This window comes from Tenrec ecaudatus, chromosome 11, assembly GCF_050624435.1.
Source record: "Tenrec ecaudatus isolate mTenEca1 chromosome 11, mTenEca1.hap1, whole genome shotgun sequence".
Classification (NCBI taxonomy): Eukaryota; Metazoa; Chordata; class Mammalia; order Afrosoricida; family Tenrecidae; genus Tenrec; species Tenrec ecaudatus.
In genome coordinates this window covers 4,960,435-4,984,741 of record NC_134540.1, presented here as the reverse complement: position 1 = coordinate 4,984,741, position 24,307 = coordinate 4,960,435, and the positions used below count along the sequence as shown (strand labels likewise).

Genomic DNA, 24,307 nt, shown 5'->3' with positions numbered 1-24,307 from the left:
CGCAGTGGAGCTGCAGAAGTCACAGCCGGCCACAGGGACTGAGAAGGCGGCAATACGCTGTGCTAGAGGAGAGGTCTATCCAGAGAAAGAGAAGGTGCAGAGAACAGGGCAATGGAGAGTCCGCAGACTGAGTGGATTCCGACACACACAGTGACCCTGGAAGACAGAGAAGAAAACCCTGTGGGCTTTTGAGACTAATTCTTTGCAGGATCAGCCGGCCTCACCTTTTCCCCAGGGAGCGGCTGGTGGATTCCAGCAGCTGGCCCTGAGGTGAGCGGCTCAAGGTGGCGCCCATCCAGTCACCAGGGCTCCTGGCTGAGTCTCACACATGGCAAATATACAGCCTTTGCAGAACCTGTGTCAATACACACAGCTGAGACGAGAAACCTCTGGGCCTTCTACTCTACAGACAGTTCGAACGAGGAAGTGTCCCTGGCACCGGGGCCCGAGGAGAGGAAGGGGGTGAAGAGACTTGAGTCAGCAGCCCTAAGCATGCCCTGCTCAGAGCATTGGGCTTGCCAAGGATGGCAAACTCTGCAGTCTCAACAAAATCCCGGCGCCACCAAACCAGGCACAGGAGAACGGGTGGGGAGGAAAGCGGAGATCACCATAGAAGTCGTCCTAAGGGTCTCCAACGGGGAGCTCCCAAACAGTGTCGGGGCCAGCTGCCCTCCGAGCAGTGGAAACAGAGCGCGTTGCTGGGTCTCTAGTGAGCTTGGGGTTCTGAAGACACGCTCATCTGTCTGCATCACTGTGTGGGGGCGGGGTTAGGTAGGCAGGCCCTCTTCCAACACCACCACTCCAGTAATAAAGGGCTCCTGAGAGCAGGCCCAGGCAAGTGGGCATTGAGAGAACAGGTCAGACAGAAACTCTCAAGGCAGGCCCTTCTGGTGCTGCCCCGCAGTCTTCCTTCTGGTTGCTTATCTGGCTCTCAAAAGTCGAAAAGGGCGAAGAGACCGGGACAAGAAGCAGCAGAACGAAAGGTATTTCAACGTCACTAAGCAAGCCGCGAAACAAGATGGAAAAGGACAAACGTTACTAATACAGCCAGTCTGTAAAACTGGCGGTGCAGGTCAGGAAAGTGGTGGGTGCCCGCTATCCTCAGGAGGCCGAGTCAACCCACAGAGCAGGGAAGGGCACAGTCCCTCTCTGACCAACTCTAGCTCCCGCTGGTTCCACTGCCCAGCACAGCACACCCTGCAAGTCACCTAGCTTCTTGAAAGGCGATTCTTCACCGAACAGTAACAGGTTCTCTACCGCACAAAGCATTAGTTATGCAACGCACTTAGGGCAGCACGTGGCGCGAGGTAACCAGCTACGAGGCACGCGAACGAACCACGCCTGCCTTCGGAGTTGACTGGGACTGAGTCAAAGTGCCCCCTGTGAATTTCCTGAGGCTGTAACTTTTTACAGGAGCAGACAGCCTCATTTTCTCCCTGGGAACAGGTGGTGGGTTTGAAAACTACTGATCTGGAAATATGCAGCCCCCCCAAAAAAAGAGTTTTTGTGTGTGGTGTACAGCTGCTGTGTATACATTATATTTTTTATACAACAAAAAGACCCGATGCCCTTGAGTTAGTTCTTAGTCACAGTGAACCTTCAGGCCCTGTGGGTTTCTGAACTCTGGAAGGGAGCGAACACTCTCCTCATTCCCCCTCAGAGAAGCTGGTGTGTTCGAACAGCTGACCTTGTGGTGATGGACTCAGTGCACCACCCACACCACCGCCAAGGCTCCTTGACCACGGTGAGAGGACTTGCTAGAGTAGCCTTTGCTCTGCAGAGCAGGCTGCACAGCGAGAGCAACGGGGACTAGATGGATGCTTTCCAACCCGTCAACAGAGACTAACAACACGAGGCACTTTAGGGCTGTGGGCGGTTACTAAACGGAGCTAAACAAGTGTTCCTCAGGTCCTTAAAGAAAAATAACTAGTTGAAGCCTTAAAAAAGAGTCATATGTGAAACACTGAACACAGATGACACCAGTCTAATCTCCATGTCTGCATGCAAACCTATTAACTCAGTTACTGCTCTCTTAAAGAAAAGCCTAACACTCTAGGGTACATTCTTACCTGAACAGAGATGAGCTCAAAAGAGGTGTCTCTGGACAGGCCCCTGGGTGCAGAGGGCCCATCTGGGAGAGCGCGTGCACGTGCACACACACACACACACACACACACACCCCGCACGCGCATGCCCGCCCCAGGACGCCTCTGCATGTCCCAGGATTCCAGGCCCCACATCCCATGGTGGTGCCCGATCCACTTTCAGCTATTCTGAGACCACTGGGTTACAACTTACTTTCACTCTCTTCTTCTTTAATCTAAAAGAGAGCTGCAGCCCCGAGTAAAATCTCTCCCCAAGCGACCTCTCCAGCAAGACTGAGTGAGCAAAGCAGCCTCGCGCATGAGGCTGGACGTGCATGGCTCTGCTTTCCACTCTCATGAGTAAGGATCCAGACCAGAACCCAGTTGGGGCAAACACCCCCTTTTGCAATACTTTTGGGGACCCTGTGCCCAGGGCAACACCAGCATTGCTACACTATCTACAATAAATGCAACAAAAGATTAGAGAACCCATTTGATAGACCAGCAAGGCTGGTGGCCGAAACAAATTCAAACTTCCTGTACTCATTACAGCCGCTCCAATGTTGTGGTGTATACAGGGGGAAGGGCAGGCTCGACCAGAACTGTATTTAAAATACCAATTTACACTCGGAGTTTGAAAAGAGTGATATTTTACTTCTGACTAAATGGAAGTTCTCTTTAACACAACCATCTATGTCTACAATAATAAATTCTTAAAAGAATAGAATCCTTAGACTCCAAATTCCATTTGAATGTTCTTTCCAAGGCTTTGAAGCTACTCCTTCAGGAGCTGGCTGGGAGCTGTCGGAATCCACTCTCGACACTCAGCTCGGCCGGGCCAGGCAGAATGAGCAACTACACTCTCTCCATAGGTGCCCGAGACAGCATAGTGTTGGATTTCATCTTTGTCTGTGTACCATTTTCATTTCAGAAGAAAAACATTCCAAAGGGAAACATGTGGAGCTTCCTGTTGCTCAGACTTCAAGGAAGCGGGGCTTCCTGGAAGAAGGCCCCGAGACCTGTGGAGCTGGGGCTCGCCTACACTCAACGAGTGACAAAGCCCTGCAGGGAAAAATGCCTTCAATGCACTCCCATGAGAGAAGGTGCCAGCGGCCAACACACCATGGTGTTTCGTGGATTAATGGGCCGCTGACCTCGTTCTGGTTGAAAAGAACAACAATGGTCGCCTACGTGGCAGGCTGTAGTCAAGACAGGAATCCTTCGTCCCCACCACCCCACAGACACAGGGTGCAGGCCAAGACGGCTTTCAAAAAACGTCTAATGAACACGTGTTACCTGTGCATTGTTCTCTGTGACTCTGTTCCACCAAACCATGTTGATGGGTACTCCTGATTGACAGCTGTCAGCCAGGCAGCCAAAAGTGTTCTTTGCTTTCCGTGCCTTTGACGCCATCGGAACTAGCCCCTCCTCCAGCATGCCCAGGCGGTACTTCCTTGGCTACGAAAAAGAAGGAGAGAGACCAGGCCACCCTAACAACCCCCCTCCCCCACACTATCTGAGCTAATGGCAGCACTAACAGGGGTGCTGGTCTAGGAGACAGGGGACCCCTCTCAGGCCCCAACAGCTCAGCTCCTTCCCGCCCCTCCCCCACCCCTTCCACAGTCACCACTGGCCTGCCAGGCTGAGCCACAATAGCCTACAAATGCGGTAGAGAAACACACCGTGGCCGATTTCACAGACTTGAGAGGAAGGATCTGTTATAGAGGTAAAAGCTTCGCACACATTCTTCCACTGGCACTTACCTAGTCTCACTGCAGTGGGCAGAAATGTCTTCAAAGGCTCAAAAAGGTGAGTATACAAACAGAACAAAACAAAAACCTCCTCTGAGCCCCACCCTTTCCTTGTCTTCGCATGCTACCTCGACCACCCCTGTGGCTGGCTGCCTCAGCCAGAGGAAGGAAACCCTTTAGGAAGGCGCTTTAAGGGTCTGGACCCAAGTTCAAGGAAGCTATGCTCCTGCTTCATGCTGAGCATCAGAACTGAAAGTCACTCAGGGAAACCAACTACTTCAGACTTAAAATAAAAATATAAATAAGTAAAACGCTCAGATTTGTTCACTGAAAACAGCTACCTGCTCCTGGGCTAACCTCTCCCTGAGGTCAGGAAACCACTGTCACCAGGCTGGTGGCTGCTGTGGAGGCCCGTGGCGGCTGCCACCAGCTCCCACCGAGTCACAGCAGACTGGTGCTCCACCCTACAAGAGCGAGCATGTCTATCAATGTTCAGGGAATACGAATGCTTGGGGAGGCACCGAATTTAGATCCCGAAATAAGAGGAGCTCTCCTCTCCGTGTGCACTCATCAGTCCCGTCATGAGACACAGTCCCACTGCAAGGACAAATGCCTGAAGATCAGCTCCTTCCAGAAGCAGTGTGGTTGGCAGGCACACACCTTTTTTGGTAAATTTTCTATTGTAAAGACAACCAGTGGAAGGAGACGTTGAATTTCTCAGCCTGTGGAAAGTGTCCTATGCAAGCTAGCCTCTCAACTCCAGAAGGGCGGGCGGGTCGCACCAGCGTCAAGAAGGCAACTCTTCTGACTGCCCGCCCCAAAGTCTAGTGGTTGGAACAGCTTTGTGAGGTTTCCACACTTCCAGCTCTTCCACAATCTTGGACTGGTTCCATTATACCCCAAGTCTACACCAACAGCCACTGTTGTGGGGGACAGTGGGGGTGACAATTCCATGCAGCCCTTGTGGTCCAGGCTGTGGGGCCACGTTCTAGCACACAGGTTCAAGAATTGTAAGGCAAGCGGTTTCTGGCAGCATCACTCTTCGGAAAGAGTGAAGAGCAGAGTCACAGAAACTCGGGCAGATCGTGATAAAAAGGCCTTCCCTCATTTACAACATCATCCAGATGATTCCAAACCCACGGGGGGGGGGGGGGGTAACTTATCACAGCTTACTCACCTGACCCCAGAAAAGCTACCTATCAAACAGAACTAACACGAAAAATACCTATATTCCAGCCAGCTCCTTGAAAGCAATAGTCATTGCTTAGAGCAGTGTTCTCTAATGCAGAGCCTTGATCCCGTCACTGCGGCTCACACAACCTGCTGTCTGTGTGAGAGCACATTTGGGTGAAGGGAATGAGGGTTTCAAATCAACCCAAGGCACTACTCTCCCTCCCCACACGCTCTCATGATGTATTTTGTGAAAAGAGATTCATCGCGCCTTTCCTCCTACGACATCTACAGAAAGTCTCTCATGTAGAAGAGCTCGCTCCCCAGACACGTGCCATCAGACACATACGCAGACCCTCCAAGGAATACTGAACCCCAGGACCACGGCGATCAGTATCACTGACAAGCACCGACAAGCACAGCAGGCCAACCAGGGCCTAAGAGATGGCAGCCACAGGCCCAGTGACGGGAGACAAAACACGCCCACATCGACTGGCTGCACACAGTACACCACAGCACAAAACCTCACCCGTAAGCTGACTTCCAAATTACCCAAGCTATTATTTACTTAAGAAAAAGGCCATTTTCAAAAAAAAGAAAAAAGAAAAAGGCCATTTTCACAGAGACATTTAAACACTGATTTGGCGTGAGGGACTATCCCAAGAATGTGGACTACACAGATGAAGTAACACCTTCCCCTTGTCACCTAGCAGGTGACACACAAACTTAACTCACTCTGGCGTGTTTACAGAAAACTGCCTACACGGGCAAGGTGCCAATCAGGCAGACAACTTCACAGGAAAGGTAAGACTGCCTACAAGGCCACTGTCAGTTTCTCATGAGCTAGAACAACTTCAAAAAGTTTATGGAAACTGTGGTTTACGGATCTCCACCTGACTTTTATACCAAAACAAACGCGGGTTGTATCCTCACGACACGTGTGAGCAGGATCTAGTCGGCACTGTCGGGCAACAAGAATCCTGCAAAGATGGAAGCAGGAACAAGTATCACATTGAGGCCGAAGCTTCAATAGAATGGAGAAATCACTAAGGCTCTACAAAAAGTGCGGGGCATATTTGGGGACAATTCCAAATCAGAAATCAGTGGTTTACAAACAGTTCATTCATTTTTAAGTCGGGGCGAATGGTGTTACAGAAGGTGAAGCCTGCAGTGGCGGGCTAGACAGGCCACTTCCCAGGGAACAGACCCTTCTGCTGCGTGCCTTACTTGACGCGTACTGGCAACGGACATGGGGACAGCAGCCGACACCAGACACCCCACAGAAAGATTCAAGTGGAGCAGCCTTTCGGCAGGCATGGTGGGGCCACAAAGGGTGGCCCAGACTAGCTGCAAGGACGCGCAGAGCTTTCGGTGGGGAACTGAAGCCCGTGGAAACATGATGCTGCAGCAGTTCTTGGAAGAACAGCACCAGATGAAACACGGCTTCGCAGGGTGGTCCTAAGACGAAACAAAAGCAGGGTGGCAACAGTCTGGGAGGATGTGCTTGTTGACTTTCTGATGGGCCCAACAACAACAGCATCTGCTTGCTCTGCGAGTGTTCTGGGAGGCTGAGTCAATGCTTCAGCAGAAAAACACCCCCCAAAAGCCTCACCATGAACCCTTTGTATGGGACATTGCCATGCGTCTTCCCTCCCACCCCGCCCCACCACCACCTTTTGCAGTCTTGATTTGCCTGCTTCTGTTTTCTCCTTGTTCCCTAATCCTAAAACAATCACTAAGGGGCACATATTCTTCTTCAGTTAATAATGTAAAAAAAGACTCTAAGGCTATATTCTCGCTTCTGAGGAAGGAACTAAAGGGTTTATGGTCGTTTATAGAAGTATCTTCAAGTCGATACAGTTGACAATGAGAACTAAGTTGTAGTTTTTATCCTTTAAGCCTGTTTTTCCACGAACGTTTCGAAATCCCCTCATATATCTTGTGCTGTAAAATGTAACCAGGCCAAAGTTATCAGGTATCTTGGGCGAAAGTAAGTAAGGGTTTTGTTGGTATTTTCCATCAGAAAAGTTAGTTCCCCATAAACTATCAAGTGTAATAATCATAAAAGTGTTCACATTAATTTCTGCGACAGTAATCAACACACACCATCCTCCATAAAAGCACTTGTTATGGACTGAACTGGGTACCCAAACTTGGCTGGGTCGTGAATCTCAGTATCATGTATCTTCCATTTGTGTTCTGACCGTTTATCATGCGTTTTGAGAATCCTCGCCTCCAGGCAATAAGGGAGGATCAGAGGCAGTTTTATTCCGAAAACAGGTTGTACTCCGAGTCAATCTCTTTTGAAACACGGAAAAGGTGAGTAACAATCCCAGAGATCAGAGGTACCCACTACCACCAGGAAGAGAGAGTGCGGTAGCATCCTCTGGAACCAAGGTCTTTGCTAGGAATCTCCTAGATGACCCAGGAGATGAATGACGCCAAGCCAAGTAGAGAGCTCCAACAACGCTGGGTCCACCAACACGAAGGGAGCACGAGGGCCTTCCTCTTCAACTCCGAGCCAACAGAGAGCAAAAGCCATCCCCTGTGGCTGGCGCGCTGAATTCAGCCTGTAAATGGTGAGACTCCGACAAGATGGAAGGACACAGCGGCTGCAACGATGGGTTCAAGCATAAGAACCACTGGAGGCCGGCGCAGGACGGGCGGTGTTTCCTTCTGTTGTGCCAGGGCCACTCTAAGGGGGAGCAATTCCAAGGCACCCAACAACAGAGCAAGCTGAGAGAAGAAATGTCTGCTCGTTGCAAGCCATCTGCTGTGGAATCTGCTACCGCAGCACCAGAGGGCCAGGCCATCGGTGCATTCGCCACCTGCTCCCTCCTGCTTTTACTGACCTTTGCACCCTAAGGTCAGTCTGGAAAAGAAGTGCTTTCTGCTGTAACTAAACATAAACCAAGACAGAAGTGCGTCAAAAGGCATTGTATTTATCAGGGGGTCACGAGCAGGGGCTGGGGAAGAGGAGCTGATACTAAGGGCTCAATAGAAAGTAAATGTTTAGAAAATGATGACGGCAACATATGTACAAATATGCTGGATACAACTGATGTATGGCTTGCTATAAGTGCTGTAAGAGCCCCTAATAAAGTGATCTTTTAGGAAATCTTTTTAAAAGGCATTATACCGCGTACTTCATACCCATCAATGACTCTGTCAGTCATGATTCGGTGGCAGAGGCCGCATTATCATACCCACTTGACAGATGAGTGAGGTTTAAAGAAGGGCAAATAACTTGCCTGTGGTCTCACAACCAACTCGCGGTCCAACTCCAGGACTGGTATGCTAGACTCTCTGCCCGCAAGTCAGAGAGACCTAACATCCTCTGCATGCAGGGGTAGTCTGAATTATCGCTCCAGCTATGACCGAGATGATCCAACATGGATTCCTCAGGGGCGCCATCTTTGCATTTCACTGGCAAGGAAGCGACCAATGAGACACGAAGCAGCATTCACTCATTCGCCCTTTCATTCGCTCATGTAGTAAAGAAGCCCCACCTCTGCGGTTTCAGAACCTCAGAACAGATCCTGAGCATAACCTGGAGCTGGGGAAATAATATGGTTGGGGGAATACATGCAGCTTAAGACTTCAGCTACTTTGTTTGTGAATGAAACTTCTAAGCTTGTCTCCACTCATCATGTCATTCTCTCCACCCTGCACCCAAGAAAAATAAGGGTGGCCCAACAATAAGGTGACCAGCTTTTAGCACTGGTAGAGCAGGACACCTGTGGGACACCATTGATAAAACTCACATCCTAGTGAGATAGCCACACGGCAGCTGAAGACCGTATACCCTAGCTTGCTGTGCGTTCTTTCCAGAAATCAGGACTTTTTTTTTTTAATCAGGACTTTTTTAAACTGCCGTGGGACGTGGGAAAAATTGTTAAACTGGGACGTATGGTCACTAAAGCCAGGTTCCTAACGTTGGCTACTGGACACTCAGTAAGCAAGACCAAGTGTGACGGACAACGCCCATCAGCCAGATGGCCCCCGAATGATCCCCTAGGCTCCTTGGTCGGGAGGGAAAAATGAGTCATGGCTGTACTGAAACGATCACCATCATATCAGAGAGCCACCCAACTCAGAGCCCCCAAAGCTGTAAAACCAGATGCCCGAGCCAGTGGCACTGCTATATATCGAGTGCAGAAGGTGCAGAGTTCAGTTCACGAGAGGTGACATATGGTCAAGTGGCAAATGCCACCACACAGGATGTAAGGGGCGGGACCTCCAGAACAAACCTCTCCCTGAGATTTGTCTGAATCCATCAATACAGCAGGATTCAGGAATCCTCCTTGATAGGATCAAAACAAGTGGGCACTCCACACACAGTCCCCAAAACAATGCTTTAGCCCTTGCTGTGAGATAGCAGTGCCAGTCTGCTGTGTCCACAGAGGACCGTGAACTCAACTCAATCCCAGAAAGCCAACTGGAACACTCCTACTGGGGAAATGAAACAGTGTAACTCCATCAACGTGTCGAATCCTTCTAAAGGAAAGGCCCTAATATTTTTCTAATGCTTCTTGCATACAGAATCGAAAGACAACAGTGGGTTAGATTTGGAGGTAAGCATGGAAGCCCTGGGGCACAGTGGGGTGAGCACTGGGCTGCTAACTGCAAAGTCAGCGCTTCAAATCCACCAGGCGCTCCTCAGGAGGTGATGCTGGCTGCTCCGTGAAGATGTACAGCCTCAGCACTAATGCAGCGCCCTGCCCAATCGGATCCAGAGGCTCAGTCACAGTGTACTCCATGGTCTTGAGTTTAGGGCAAAGCAAACGGCAGCAGCAAGCAGGCCCATTCCTGCCTGCCAGGTGAAATGCAGCACAGAGAAGCGGCAGGAAGGCAACTGTGAAAGGGGTGGCGACAGTGCCAGCAACAAAACAACAATGCAGCCAAAGTAACTGCATAAAAACCATGACACTCCCATCAATGTAAAGCCTCCTATTCATACAGGGAGCAGCCGTCTTACTTTAACAATAATTAGCATAATATTCTACCCCTTGTTAAATGTATTTAACCAAAGTCCAGACCCAAGAACAAAATGGGAGGAGAGACCACAACATAGAGAAGAGACATGAATCACCTAATACACAGAGGAGCCTAGGTGGCGCTCTGGGCTACTAAATCCCAAGATCACTGGTTTAAGCCCACCTGCAGAGAAACCAGATTGGGCCTCGCCCGCCTGCATCTCCTCATAAAGTGTGCCCTCAGCCAAAAGAAGAGTTAGGCCTTCCTGAGCCAACACCCCTCACCCCACAGAAAACTTTCCACTCCACAGCAGAAGAGGTGAGAGTGGTGGCTCCGGTTTCTTGGCCACACAATCCCTAACTCGCGTCTATGGTCTTAACAAATCACCTAAGCGAAACTCGCCACGTGGAGTGAACTCTCCTGCTCCAGACAAGACCAGCCGGAAGACGGCACCCGGACAAAACCAGCCGGAAGACGGCACCCGGACAAAACCAGCCGGAAGACGGCACCCGGACAAAACCAGCCGGAAGACGGCACCCGGACAAAACCAGCCGGAAGACGGCACCCGGACAAAACCAGCCGGAAGACGGCACCCGGACAAAACCAGCCGGAAGACGGCACCCGGACAAAACCAGCCGGAAGACGGCACCCGGACAAAACCAGCCGGAAGACGGCACCTGGACAAAACCAGCCGGAAGACGGCACCTGGACAAAACCAGCCGGAAGACGGCACCTGGACAAAACCAGCCGGAAGACGGCACCCGGCCAGGCCCTTGCTGCTCTGACGGGGGAAGGGAGAGGCGGGGTGATGAAGGCCCTCAGGAAAAAGAATTCAAAGGTGAAGCCAGGTGTGGGGACATGGGCTGGGGAAGGCTTCTCATCACCGATCAGGATTTGCATCAACAGATGTGGCTGTCTGAACCCACACAGGTTCCTGGGGAAGCTAGCAAGCTGTCCTAGCAACAGCTGGCTTCGAGTAGGAGCCTCTGCCTTCAGTGTCTGGCGCTTCCATGGAGGCTCTGCCTCCGTCATGGCCAGGACTCGCACGGCAGTCTCTTTCCAGCACAACAATGCTCACTTTGTACGTGCCACACAGCTGGTCCAGCGAACAGGCAATTTCAACGTCTCCTGCCGTCATCCTCGGTCAGGAATAACCAGACACGTTCTTTCTGCTTATGAAACAGTGTGTACTGCCAGCATACCCTGATGTGTGTGCTCTGTACACAACTGAAAGTTTGTCAGCTAACTACCAACACCACCACACTGCGGACGAAGGGCAAGGGGCCTCCGGGCCTGGGCTCTTCTACCCACCACGTTAACAAATCCCCCAGAAAACACGGGCCTTCACTGTGCTTTCTTCGTTTTTGTCTGATACTTGGAAGAGAAACAAAAAATTTACTGAATGCTCCACATCTCTAAAAGTAATCAAGCAGGATTTCCATCCTAGGTATCTCTGATTCTATGTTCCTCATCCTCCCCTCTCCCTCTCTCGCAGTAACCACCAGCTAGCAGACTGCGGACTGACAGGCTACTCTTGAGTTGTGCTCAACAAGGCTCATGGGTTTCCTCTCCAATCAGGTTTGAAGGAAACAATGGAAACATCAACCCTTTCTTGGCAGTTTCCACAAAACACATAAACTGTCTACCATAAAGACATTCAATGGTGGTGGGGGGGAGACACCCAGCAGATCCAGCCCTGGTAATTCACATCCCCATTGGGAAATACCGGCTCTGTGGCCTGACAGAGATTTCATAACCCATTTACCTAATTAGCTATGAAGCAGTAGGTAAGTAGGTTATAACTACCTGCTCTCCAATGTTATGAAATAAAAAAAAATCATAGCGGGCTTAGAAAAACCTGAAGTTGTACATATTTATATAACTCTGCATATGAACAGGCTGAGTGACCGTGGGTTTGGGTTCTTGGTCCACTACATCACACTGGCAGAGACCTGAAGGGCTACTGTGTACTGTAACACAAGGAAAGCCAGCAGTCTTCGTGGGCCTTCACTTCACGTTATGTGACATGCCAAAGACTTATGGGGGGAACCAAAAACCCAAGGGAAAATGCTCATTTTCATACAAACTTTCTGACAGCCCCTTGTGTTTCTAGGCTGGGAGAGACTGTGAGCCTTCTCAACTCCACCATGCACATTTTTCAATGCAAGCAACAGATGTGTAACAACACTGCTCCCCCTGCAGGAGAGGGGAGACGTGCCCTGCCCTCGGCCCTTCAAAGCTATGCCACGTGAACCACTAGACCACGGATACTTTGGATTTTTACAGATAATGAACTTCAAGGGTAAGTGGCTCCCTGGTGATTCTCCAGGCCCATTCGTCCTCCCATAAATGAACGAACATGGCCTAGACAGGCCCCGAAACCACCCAGGCAGCATGCTCACCCCAAGATCCCCGCCTGCCCCATGGGACACATGGTAACATCTCTCCAAACACAGGCGTCACTACATTTCACAAAACACAAAGCATGGGCTTCCCTTTCCAAGGAATTTTCACTCTCTTCTCAAAGATGCGTGCCAGTGGCTCGGAAGCCTGTGGTTCATGCCAAGATGTGTGGTCCCAACCTCTCGTACTGGCCGACGTAGCCAAGAGGTCCCTCCTCGCTCCTCATTCCTCTTCCAGGCAGACGTCAGAAGGGCTCCCTAGTACACTGCCTCATTACTTGCTATTGTGAGGGTGTGACAGAGCTACTGGGGGACTGGGTGGCTATAACTAATAAAGGGTTTCAATTATCCCCTACATTAATGAGAGCCAAGTAATCTTCCAGTCTCCTGTTGCATACTGGCAGGTTCTGGCCCCCATCACGGGTCACCACTGCCAATGGGCTGAAGCCCAGCTGCACTCTACCCCTCATCTATGGGTTGAAAGACGAAACACTTCAAAGAAGCAGAACGTACTGACAGGAAGAGTCCATGAACTATGTTTCAGTTGATCAGTTCTAGTGGCCTACAAAATACTCTGTAATCACCTCCTGCCTGTTATCATCCGTATTTCCAAATGGGACTAATCCTTAGTACCTGAGGTACCAATGGAATGTACTGCGTATTCTGAGGGAATCAGCTCAATGGGCGTGGGCTGAGACTGGGGGAGGGGGGTGGGGACACGAGGTGGATGGATATTAGCATCTGTGGTTTAGTTCATACTGCTCTTCTGATCAGATTCTTCCAAAGTACCCCTCAGTTACGAGTATTTCTAGAGTGTCTTGAGTTTTTCTACCATTTCTTAGGAAACGGAAAGTTCAACTTCAGTATGTCCACCAGATGTATACCCTCCTGACCAACCTTCACTGCGACTGGCCCTAACCAGAAAGGCCATCCTCTGGAAGACGGCAGCACTCACGGACACGCAGAGAAATCCGAGGTTCACAGTCGCACCAAATACTTCAGAGAGCCACCCCCGGGCTACCAACCTCAACTCTCAAGAAAAAGTTCAATGGCTCATCTGACCACGGGCTACCAACCTCAACTCTCAATAAAGTTCAATGGCTAATCTGAATACATTTTAAGATTTTTTGGTTTTGGTTTTTAATACGCAGCTAGGTCACTTGTGAAAGATGACAGGAGCTGAGTCTGACTGGCAATGCTGGCGTGAGGTGTTCACATTTGGAGAGAATCTTTGGAATCTGGGCAAAGCAAACAAAGAACAGGCTGGTGGCCTGGTGTCCACGTCTACCCCAGCGACCCCGAGAGCAGCCACGACCAGGACATGCACACAGCGTGCATTAACACGGGTCCAGAGCAGGCAGGACCCAGCCTCTCACATACCACATACAAAAATACCCTGGCTTTCCAGAACCTCACAAAACCAAGTCCAAGTCCACAGATGAGTTTTAGAGTAAGGAAACGGGGAAAGCGGGGAGCAGAGTCCATCAGAAGCCTGCTTGCACCTCCCAGAGCGCTGGCATCCTGTCAGTCAAACCAACCACCCCCTCCAGGTTCTACTGACCGTCACAGGACTCCAGGTCTCACCTACCTTTCTCCTCTGAGAGATGTTGAGGGCACCAAAGTCATTAAACAAGGATGAAGCAGGTGAAGGGAGAGCATCTGGAAGGTAAGCAACACAAGTTTCCAAACAGCCAACTCAGGCAACCCACAAATCCTACTGGGTGACGACTCCTAAAACAGTAACAGCAGCAGCAAGCTTATGCCCAGGGGTTGCTGCAACTCTGGGCCTCGGGTCCCGATTGTGCAATGCACCTCCTTAGTGGGTACACTCACTCAGGCAGAACTGGGGGGTCTACTTAGTAAGAAGCTACACACATCAGAGCTTCTGCTTAGAACCAAAAATCAGAATGAAGCAAAAATCAATACTAAGACTCCGAGCCGTGTTACTGGGAGTGTGTGTATTTACGAAGGGAGGAAGGGAGCCCATTAGGTCGCTGTGAGTCACGCATGGCTTGGTGGCTCTGGTTTGGTTGCTATGATCAAAGGACTTGTGCTCCTGAGATCAAACCATGATCAGAACCTGTGAGAGGTGGGAAGTCCCCATAATGAGACCTGGACCGGGGGTGGGGCCTCTCACAATGCTCCAGATTCACCCATTCCACTCACTATGGTCACCAGATGTTTGAAGTCAGCAAGGTCACTTGCTACTACACACGGCTTTGAAGATGGAGCTATTCAATGTCTCAAAGCAAATGGAAAATCCAAATCGCTTACAGGTTCAGCACCTGGCAGCAGAACTACACTGCAGCTTATTGTGGATTTCCTGAAGGTGAAGTCTCTGAAAAGGTGCACATGAGCGACACTGGGGTAGTTGGTTGATTTCCTTCCTGGGCTTAGTTCACCTTTCGTGGTTGTGAGTCAAATGAAGCTATCTGTGACATCATGAAAAAACGTATTCAAGGCGCATGTTCAAAGGCGCTTCCGGTGACATCAGGGTGCGGCACACACAGCCTGCTGCTTCATTTCATGACCCAGTCTTTCACCGGAATTAACATTAATAAGCTGATGCTATTCATTTCATACTAAGTGATTAATCACATGCAAGGTGAATGTACCTAATAAAAAGAGCAAGGAATCATTTTATACGGAAGGCATTTAAAAACAAGGCAGTATTTTAAGTAAATCCCTTTCGCATCTTTGCTATTACTATAAAGTCAGTATTGAAACTAGATGGGCGTGCTGGGAATGCTAAGGATAGTATGAAAGAGCCCAGTGCTGTGGTGGGTTACACACTGGGCTGCTAACCACTAGGTCAGCAGTTTGAAGCCACCCTGCTGCTCTTAGAAAGTTGAGGCTCAAGGTTCCAGTACTGAGTTACAATCTTGGAAACCCACAGGGGCAGTTCTAAACTTGTCCCGTAGAGGTGGTTATGAGTCATTTCATGGCAGTGAGTGAGTAAAAGATATGTTAGTCAATTTTATTCTGTGTTAAAATGTTGATGTTTTTCCTAACAGTAGAGGAAACCAAGGTGGACAGTTGCAGACAGCGTGGCGGCCTGATAGAACACCCCCCCCCAAGAATCCATCAGAGAATGACGAGTGTGGAATGCTGATTCTCACGATGACCCATGGCCGGGAACACCCTTGACTGGTGCAGTGGACTCCCGCTCAGTTGCCACCTCCCGAGCAAAAGCCACCTGTGGCCACTGACTCTTACAATAGCCTCACAGAGAAACCTGGAGATTTTCTGTCCAAAGGTGTGTGCACAACCTTTGGGACAGTTCCCACTTCCAACAATACATTCAAAAGGAACAGCCCAAGCTATGGACACAACCCATCAAACTGTCATCACTCTTAAAGGGGGGGGGGGGGGGATAAGCGAACTAGGAAACAAAGCACACGGAATCCCATGGGGCTGGATAATCACTCACGATACAATGACACAGTATGTGTACTGCGTTACACCTGAGTGGGTGCACGAGTCCAAACCTTTAGTAAACCAAAGAAAGGAACCGTGAGGCTCTTTTCTTGACACCTGGAGGCTCCCTCCCTGGAGGTCCATGCCCTTCTGGAAGTGTTTCTAACACGCTCTCCAGCTGACACGACCCAATGGCACTTGGACATCCTGGGCTCCTTCCCAATGTTTCCATTTTGGGAACAGGAAGTCTACAGGGGTAAGATCATGGCTGTGTGACCGCAGGTTTCCAACTAAGTTCTCAGTTGATAACCCTTGCCACCCTGGAAGGGCAAGCAGGTAGGTGCATGAGCATGAGAAAAATTAGTTTAAAACTCCTCAGTTCAACGTTCCTGGCCTTTTTTCCAGCAACGCAGTTGAGCATGTTCTAAAAAGTTCCTGATAAGCGTCTGTGATCATCTTGTGACCTTAAAGAAAATCTATCAAGGGGGGCCCTTTGGGATCCCAAAGCACTGTCGCCATCACCCTCACCCTCTAAGCTGGCTCTCTGTGGTGAACTGATCTGGCCCTGCAAAATGCCCTCAGAAGCCACTGTTTGGATTGGGTGTGTTTTCTAAAGGCCCCTGAGGAGAACAAGCCAGGCGTATTCCTGAGAGGGAGGGTTGCCTGCCGCCACATCTCAACATGTTACTTGGAACAAGCCTGTGCATGTCTGAAGCCCCACTAGCAACACTTTTTGACTTGGTTTCATAGGGTGTGTGTGTGTGTGTGTGTGTGTGTGTGTGTGTGTGTGTGTGTGTGTAGACACAGAAATGTGGGAAAGACACAGACCTAAATCTCAGAGCTAGCTCTGAGGGAGAAACAGGTATCTCTAGTTCATTGCCTTTCTTATAAATGGCTATCTTTTCCAGACGGTCTAGCCCGTGTCTGCGTGTTTTTAGAGCGTGACGAGAGTCTTACCGTGGCCTGCATATGGCTTGGCACTGTCGCTGAGAAGGCTGGGTGAGCTGCTACTATTCGTCATTCTCTGAAAAGGGAAACATGCACACAACACATTACTGAGAACACACACTCAAGAGCAGCTACCTAAGGCTGCCTCTCTGGGCTTCTTCCCCTCCAATCCACCTCCCAGGAACCACCACGGCACATCAGATGAACCTTTTCTCCGGAGCAAGTTACTTAAAACCAGAAGAGCAGACCTAGCTTGAATGCCATTCCTATAACTTACTAGTCTGGGCAAGACACACAACTGCTAAGTTTCCTTCCATTCCTTACATTGCTGGAAGAAAAAGGCACTTTAAAGGAACACTGACTGTATAAAGCTGACTATATATAAAGTTAATAAATGTTTACTGCCCTCTTCCAATGCATAATATAATCTAAGCACCTTACAACTGAGCCTATAAAATTAGGCTATTCTGTAAGTATACGCTATGCTTGCTTGCCTTGGTGGCACTGTGGGTTAGGTGCTTGGCACTTCAAATCCACCAGCCTCTACAACAGAAAGAGACATGACTTTCTGCTCCCACTAAGTTGTGCAGCTCCGGCAATGCAGCGGTGGAGGCTCGCTAGGAGTCAACATCACCTGGGCGGCCGTCATCACTGCCTCCCGGCTTTCTCCATCCTGCAAGCCAGCTGGGTCCTCATCTCAGACTTGAATTCTATCTCACTGCCTTCAGGCGCCTGTGACGAGCTACTGTGTTCAAATCGCCTCTCTGGTTCGCACTTTTGTCACCCTGAGCCTGTCCCTCAATGCCGGGGGAGGGGGGAGAGGCGGAGGGGCAGGGGTTCCTAGAGTTGCTTTCAATACAAGAATATATATATGAAAAGCACCTGGAATTGTGACTCACACAGTAGGTAGTTAAAAGAATTGATAAGTTAAACTCTTTTTTAAAAAAATATTGGAGGGGGGGGGTTGTTCTGCATGTTTATTTATATGCTCATAAATCAAAATGATCCAGAGTGCCTATCTACATGAAAACAAATCTTTTCTAAGTAAAGGTTAAAATCCCACAGAAAACACTGGCTTCCTTGGATCCGTAAAATCCATCTGTCCTGAAATGTTAACACCCCACTTGTCTGAAACTGCCCTATTGGGCCGGTAGGGAGAACCTTCCAAAGTCGAGCCTCAGAGGCCCAGAAGGGACAAAACAGACAGCAGTGACATCGTTTCCAGGTGTATCGCATTTCTCTAAGATTCTGGCTTTCTAGTCTTCTTTTTAAAAGTCCTCAATATCGCACATCATTTGCTAAAGAAAAAAGAACTGGTCAAAAGTGTAAGTAAACTGAACAAATATTGTGGCTTTGACTTTATATAAAGTTTATAAAATAAACTCAGGCTTGAACTCAAAAAATAAGTAGACTATAAGGTAGTGATATAGAGAAGTGGAAATATATGATGCTGAGTTAATTTTATGTCACAAAAAAAAAAAAAAAAAGCCAGCCAGCAATATGCTGTGATATTCAAAAGGCCTTTCTGAAAGGAAAGGCCACTAGGGAACACTGAGACCACCCTAGTAACCTGGGCTGGTAGAAAGTTCACTAGGGAAGCTGAGCACGGGGACCGGTAGCTGCTTCGAGAAGTTAACTAAGAGTCAATGGGTGAGCGATGGGACGGAGACAACTCTTCGTCATATGCACTTCTCTAATGTTCAACATGTATGACATACATATGCATTAGCTACACAAAAAGGAAACTCAAAACCATCACTAAGCAGTTCAGGTCATAAGCATATAAAGCACTCAGAGGGAACCAATGCCTGCCTTTCTCTTCGCCACCAAAGCTGGAGCAGAGGGTTCACCTGTATCCGACCCCGCCCCCTCCCCACCACCACCACCTCTCTCCACCCCATCACCTCCTCCAATCCCCTCTCCTGCTCCCCGGAGTTAGGAATTGCTCCAGGCTAGATCGCCTCTGCCCTGGGATAAGGGGCACCATACTAGGGTAGGGTACCTGCATCAAAGGATACTTTGTTTCTACGGGGCTTCCAAATCCGTTGAGGCCGATAAAGCTGGTGCTGAAATAGGACTCTGTGAGACTAGTCTCGCTCAGAGCACCTCCATCTATCCCAGGGACTGAAAGAGAAGGAAAACCAGGGATTCAGAATCAGCTCCTTTAGTCTGTGTCCTTATGCAAGTTTAAGTCTCCTATCTTTGTCTCACTGATTGTTACATACCTGTTGGTAAACAAAAGGCAACACTCCCCCCTATGGCTCCACTTGGGAAAAAAATGGGCCTCAAATTGGCTCGTTTCTTTGCAGAGAGGGAGTGATTTAGTTGACAAGTCACCTACTAGCCACCAAAAACAACATGAAGAAACCACCACTTGCATTTCCAATCTTCTCAAGTTGTCTTCCTTTAATTTAGCCAGGGAGTGCCAAATTCAACCCACTGAAATTTCTCCAGTGACGCTTTAGGGGTAAACACGCAGGGCTCTCAGGCCAGTTTCACTCACCTCTCTCGAAAGATGCGAGCAGAAGTCCCATGCCGACTCATAAAACATACTGCCACCGGGCTGATTCTGATTCACAGTGACTCCACAGGGCAATGTGGGGCTGCCCCTGTGAGTTTTCGAGACCGTGCATCTTTTATGGGAAAAGACAGCCTCATCTTTGTCCCCTGGAACAGCTAATGGATTCAAACTGTTGCCCATGGGACGATCAGGAATACGGACAGCCCTATGCTGACTTGGGGGTAAGATGAATTGTATCTAATTAGGCCATCCATTATATAGCAGCAAAGTAGCCAGCAAATTGTTAAGTATCCAGCAAATAAGTTTCACTGTTTTGGGTGGCAGTTTACACAAAGCAGGCTCCCCGTTTGAAGATTCCCACATAAACGGATCAAGGAACGGCAAAAGGGGCGTTCCCCCCCAATGTACCAATATAACTGTTCTGGATGTTGTGTTTCCAGGTCTCTAGTTTCCCTAGACACAGACAAAGAGCCCTTAGTGGCTCTGTCAGCTAAAGCACTGGGTTGCTAGCACTCAGAGGAAAGAGGCGGCAGCTGCCTGCTCCTATCCAGACTGCCAACCCCGGCCGACGCGGGTTGCTGAGTCAGTGACTCCATAGCAGTGAGCCTGCGGATCTGGTTGGACTTGCTTAGTAGTGGAGCACCACTCTAACAGACGGGTCCCTCTGCTTTTCATCTCCTGGGATAGCTGGGTGTCAAGGGTTAAAGAGTATGCAGGGGGAGAGTCTCAGGAAGCCCTCTGGTCTCAGGTGCCCCGTCACAGTCTGGCTTTCTTCAGGACTTGGTTTTGTAATACACTTCCCTCCCATTCTAGTGAGATGGATCATCCATTCCAGCCTGGGCCAGAAAAGACGGTGGGAGGTCACAGGTTCAGCGCTTGTGGTTTGGGTAGGCTACCAGTTTTGGGGAGAGTGGCTATCTTGTTGGCTCTTGCTTAGTGAGACCACTGTACATTAAATGGCCCCTCCCCCCAAGCTCTGAAGAGACCAGACACTGCTCAGGGCATGAGGTCGCATGAACTCTGTAGACTGTTTTAAGCCGACTGATGGAGTTGTCTCATGAGCCCACAGTCTGAAGCCCTCAAGCCTACAAAGCCAACTTTGGCAGTTGTTTGGTTATGTCTGAGGAGTATCTCGCACTCGTGTCTCCAATGACTGAACATGCCTGCCCACACGGATCTGAGTTTGCAGCACGCACAGGCACTTCTGCCTGTACCTGCTGATACAAGTAGAGGCCTGTACCCATCTATACATGATCTCAGCCTTGGTTTTTGGTCTTCTGTTGGCCTTGGCATCTTCTCTTATAGGTACACCCCTCAGGACAGGCATCCACCTCACATGACTCGTGAAGCCATGCCCACGCACCCCACAATCAGGGCTACTTTTCCCAACCACAAAAAAAAAAACACCTACGACCTACAGGGTATTGTCCCCTTGCCACTCCTCCTGCTGTACCCAAGACAGGCCCTCTTGTGAAAGAGGAATCACACCGTCTGTGTTCCCAGTGGCTGCGCCACATCCCACTGTGCATCTGCACCATTCAGCCAGCAACAGTGGGCACGTTGGTTGTTTCCATTTTTGTGCTATTATGGATAAAATGGCAATGAATAGCCAAACCCACTGCTACCACATCTATTCTGACTCACAGCGACCCTAGACAGGGTTTCCAAGGCTGTCGATCTTCACGGAAGCAGACAGCCTCCCCTTCTCCCAAAGGAAGGTGGACCAAGTCTCTGGCCTGGTGGGGAGCAAGCCAATGCTTACTCCCAGCGCCCCCGGGCTCCTTTAGCAGTGCCCCAACCAGACACGAACAGCCCTCACCACCAAGTCAACTCCAATTCACAGAGTCCCTATGAGACAGAGGAGAACTGCCCCGTGGGCACAGGTAGTCTCACCTTCCTCCTTGGAGCAGCTAGTGGGTTCCAACTGCCCAAATGGTGGTGACACAGTATGCCACCAGGGTGCCTTTGTCAGCACTCGGGATGCGCAGTTCTGTTCAAGAAGGACCACACTTTTACTGTGAGAGGAGCCTACTCAACAGTCGTGGGTTGGCTGGTTGTTTTGCTAGCCACTGAAGGCTCAAGTCCTTCATGATGGGTCAGTGTCCAGCTGATAGGAAAAGTGGAAGGTCAGTGGTCTTCTCTCAAAAATGGACAGCCTTGGGAACCCATGGAGGCAGTTCCACTTCGGTCCTGTGGGGTCACTGTGAGTCAGAACCAACCGACTCATGGCAGTAGGCTGAGTACAAGCATCTTTCCCCGTGCCCACCAACCCCTCGGGCGTCACTCTGGTGAAGGTTGGGCAAGGTGCTTCAGATCCTATTTCTGAGCAGAGACACTGGACACTCAGCTCTGTTCAAACTGCTCGTTTCAACATGCACAGCCACTTCCTTTACACATCCCCTGAACTGCAAATAAGATGGCCCTCCTCTGCCCATGTATAAAAGCATCGAAAAGAATTAAATGCATAGGAATAAATTTAACCAGACATGTAACACAAAAAAACAGTAAAGCATTGCTGAAAGAAACAAAAGAGTAAACAGTCGGAACAGCCTGACTTTCGTGGACTGGAAGACTTAATATTGCTGAGATTTTAATGCAAGCTGATACAATCTACAGCTTCAATGCAATAACTCCATTCGAACTGCAAGCCCAGTCTGCAGAAATGAAAAGGCCAACCTTGAGACACCCAAGACACAAAACCACCCTGAGCACAACAGAGAGGCCCACCTCCAGTTTCATCGTGCACGACAGCTACAGTAAACAAAGCAGCGTGCTAAGTACGAAGAACCATGCAGGAGGAGAACTGAGTCCAGCTGACCTGCAGAGAGCCAACTGGTTTCCAATAAAGGTTTCAGGTCCAAAATCGCCTCTCCAGTAAATGATGCTGAAACACACAATAAGCTCCCCCAAGAGATGGATGACCTAACCATTAAGAACTAAAGCCATGAAACTCAGAGAAGAAACGGGCCAAGCTTCCACACCTGGCTTTTTATCCAGGGTCTGACCAGCAATGGGTGAAAGGAAGAGATGAAACAGGACTTCACTGAATGTTACTAATTAGCAAAGGAAACGGATAACCTACAGAATGGGAAAAAGTACTTGGAAACCACAGATCTGAGTAAGAGTTTACTAACCCCTGTAAGGTTCACCCCCACTGTCCCATGCAAGTCAGAGCCACTGAGAAGCACCACACCCCAAGTGAGGAGCAGACGTAACACCAACAGGAGGGCAGAGGGTTTCTTTGGAACAATACAGTGTTGTTTTTATTTTCTACATTTTTGCTAAGGAGCCCTGGCTGTGTATTGTCACACATTGGGCTGATAACCACGAGGTCGGCAGTTCAAAACCACCAAACACTCCTCAGGAGAAAGACAGGGTTTTCTACTCCTGTAAAGAGTCACAGTTTCAGAAACGCATGGGGCAGTTCTACCCTGGCCTATATGGTTGCGGAGTCAGAATTGACTTGATGGCAGTGAGTCTCTCTCCTATGTAGCCTCAGTGAAAATCTATTACTTTTGTAATGAGAAGAAAATTGTGTCTGAAGGGTTCCTTATCTTCTGACTTAAGGATCACACTACTCCAGATGTGGGTGAAGAAAATAAGTCTTTGAAAAGCAATTGGGGGTTTATACACAAGGATATTCAACACAAATTATGACACTATATAATTGCTCAAGGGTTCATAAGGGTGGAAGGATGGGAGAGGGAGGGAGAAAAAGAGAAGCTTATACCAAGGACTCAAGTAGAAGATGTTTTGGAAATGATGATGGCAGCAAATGTCCAAATATGCTTGATACAACTGGTGTACGAAATGTTATAAGAACTGTAAGAGCCCCAAATAAAAATGATTTTTAAAGAATTTTTTATAAAGAGGATATTCATTACAGCATTATTTTAATAGGAAATTTTAAAAACGATGTAAAATTTCCAGTGACAGAAGGATGCCCGTCAATTCCACGTGATCTGTGTGAAGAACTCCAGCAGAACCAAACAGAAACGGGGGCAGAGAAAACAGGATGCTGCAAACAGCCAGCGGGGTCGAGGCTAGTGGCAGCTGCAGGGGTCCTGTGGCGTCCTCCCCACCTGATGGACTTTCAAGCTCCCTTAATGAAAGGTTACAGCCAAAAGTGACCGTGAAGGCCAACGAATGGTGTGTCACGGTCACTGACAAGGTGAAGTGACGGGGAGCACAGTGGTAGCTGTGGTAGCATGTCGCCTACAACAGGAGCCCTGTGTGTGGCACAGTGGGGAAGCACTCTGTGGACAACAACAGGTGGGCACTTTACCCCAGCGCAGTTGAAGCTTCTTGGGAGGGTTAGACAGCAACTGACCTGGCCCTTAACGCCCACACAGATGTACGGCTTTGAAAACCCTAGCAGGCCGCTCTTACTATCCTCTAGCGCAGCGGTTCCCAGCCTGGGGGTCGAGACCTCTTTGGGGGTCCAACAACCCTTTCACAGGGGTTGCACTATTCTTAAGAGTTGCAAAATTAGAGTTATGAAACAGTAACAAAAATCATGTCATGGCTGGGGGTCACCACATGAGGAACTGTATGAAAGGGTCTCGGCATTAGGAAGGTGGAGGACCACTGCTCTAGCTGCAATGAGTTTCTAGAATCAAAATGTTACCAAATCTCACTTTATGTGGCTGGATTGAGTAGTTTGGTTTTTAGGTTTTTATTTTTCATTCAAGTCATGAAGACACATTTTCCTAAAGTTACCAAGAGCACGTAATACCTTCCTTCCGGAATATTCAAAGAAAAGAGACTCCTCCAACCCCTTATTTTCCCAATCCATATTTCAGTAAACTTTACACCATCCCTTGTCCTGTAGAGTTGCTGAGCCAGCAAGGGCTGGGGGACAGTGAGTGAGGTGAAGAACCATGAGCCATCAATCCACTTTGGGCTGGGCCCACCACATCTGTGCACTCTGACCATCTCTAGGACTACTGGTGGGTACCTATGGGCACACTATCGACCGCACAATCACTGTGTGCATCGACTGTATCACTCTATAGGGCTGGTGGCCTTTGTATTAAG

The 24,307-nt window shown here is 49.2% G+C and overlaps 1 protein-coding gene across 3 annotated transcripts in view; it reads right to left on the bottom strand.

Annotated features, from left to right (window-relative positions):
• PAN3 (poly(A) specific ribonuclease subunit PAN3) overlaps positions 1-24,307 on the bottom strand; it is a 101,700-nt gene that overhangs the window by 63,088 nt on the left and 14,305 nt on the right. Inside the window, exons 1-5 of one of the 3 annotated variants that reach the window (XM_075562803.1) lie at positions 19,253-19,385; positions 18,752-18,873; positions 16,759-16,825; positions 13,973-14,043; positions 3,381-3,542 (exon numbers count right to left, since the gene is read on the bottom strand). In XM_075562803.1, the coding sequence (XP_075418918.1) occupies positions 3,381-3,542; positions 13,973-14,043; positions 16,759-16,825; positions 18,752-18,873; positions 19,253-19,283 (453 nt within the window). In that variant the 5' untranslated portion in view covers positions 19,284-19,385. Of the gene's footprint in view, positions 1-3,380; positions 3,543-13,972; positions 14,044-16,758; positions 16,826-18,751; positions 18,874-19,252; positions 19,386-24,307 lie in introns of those variants that run through there. The other 2 variants (XM_075562801.1, XM_075562802.1) reach the window with 2 other exon arrangements.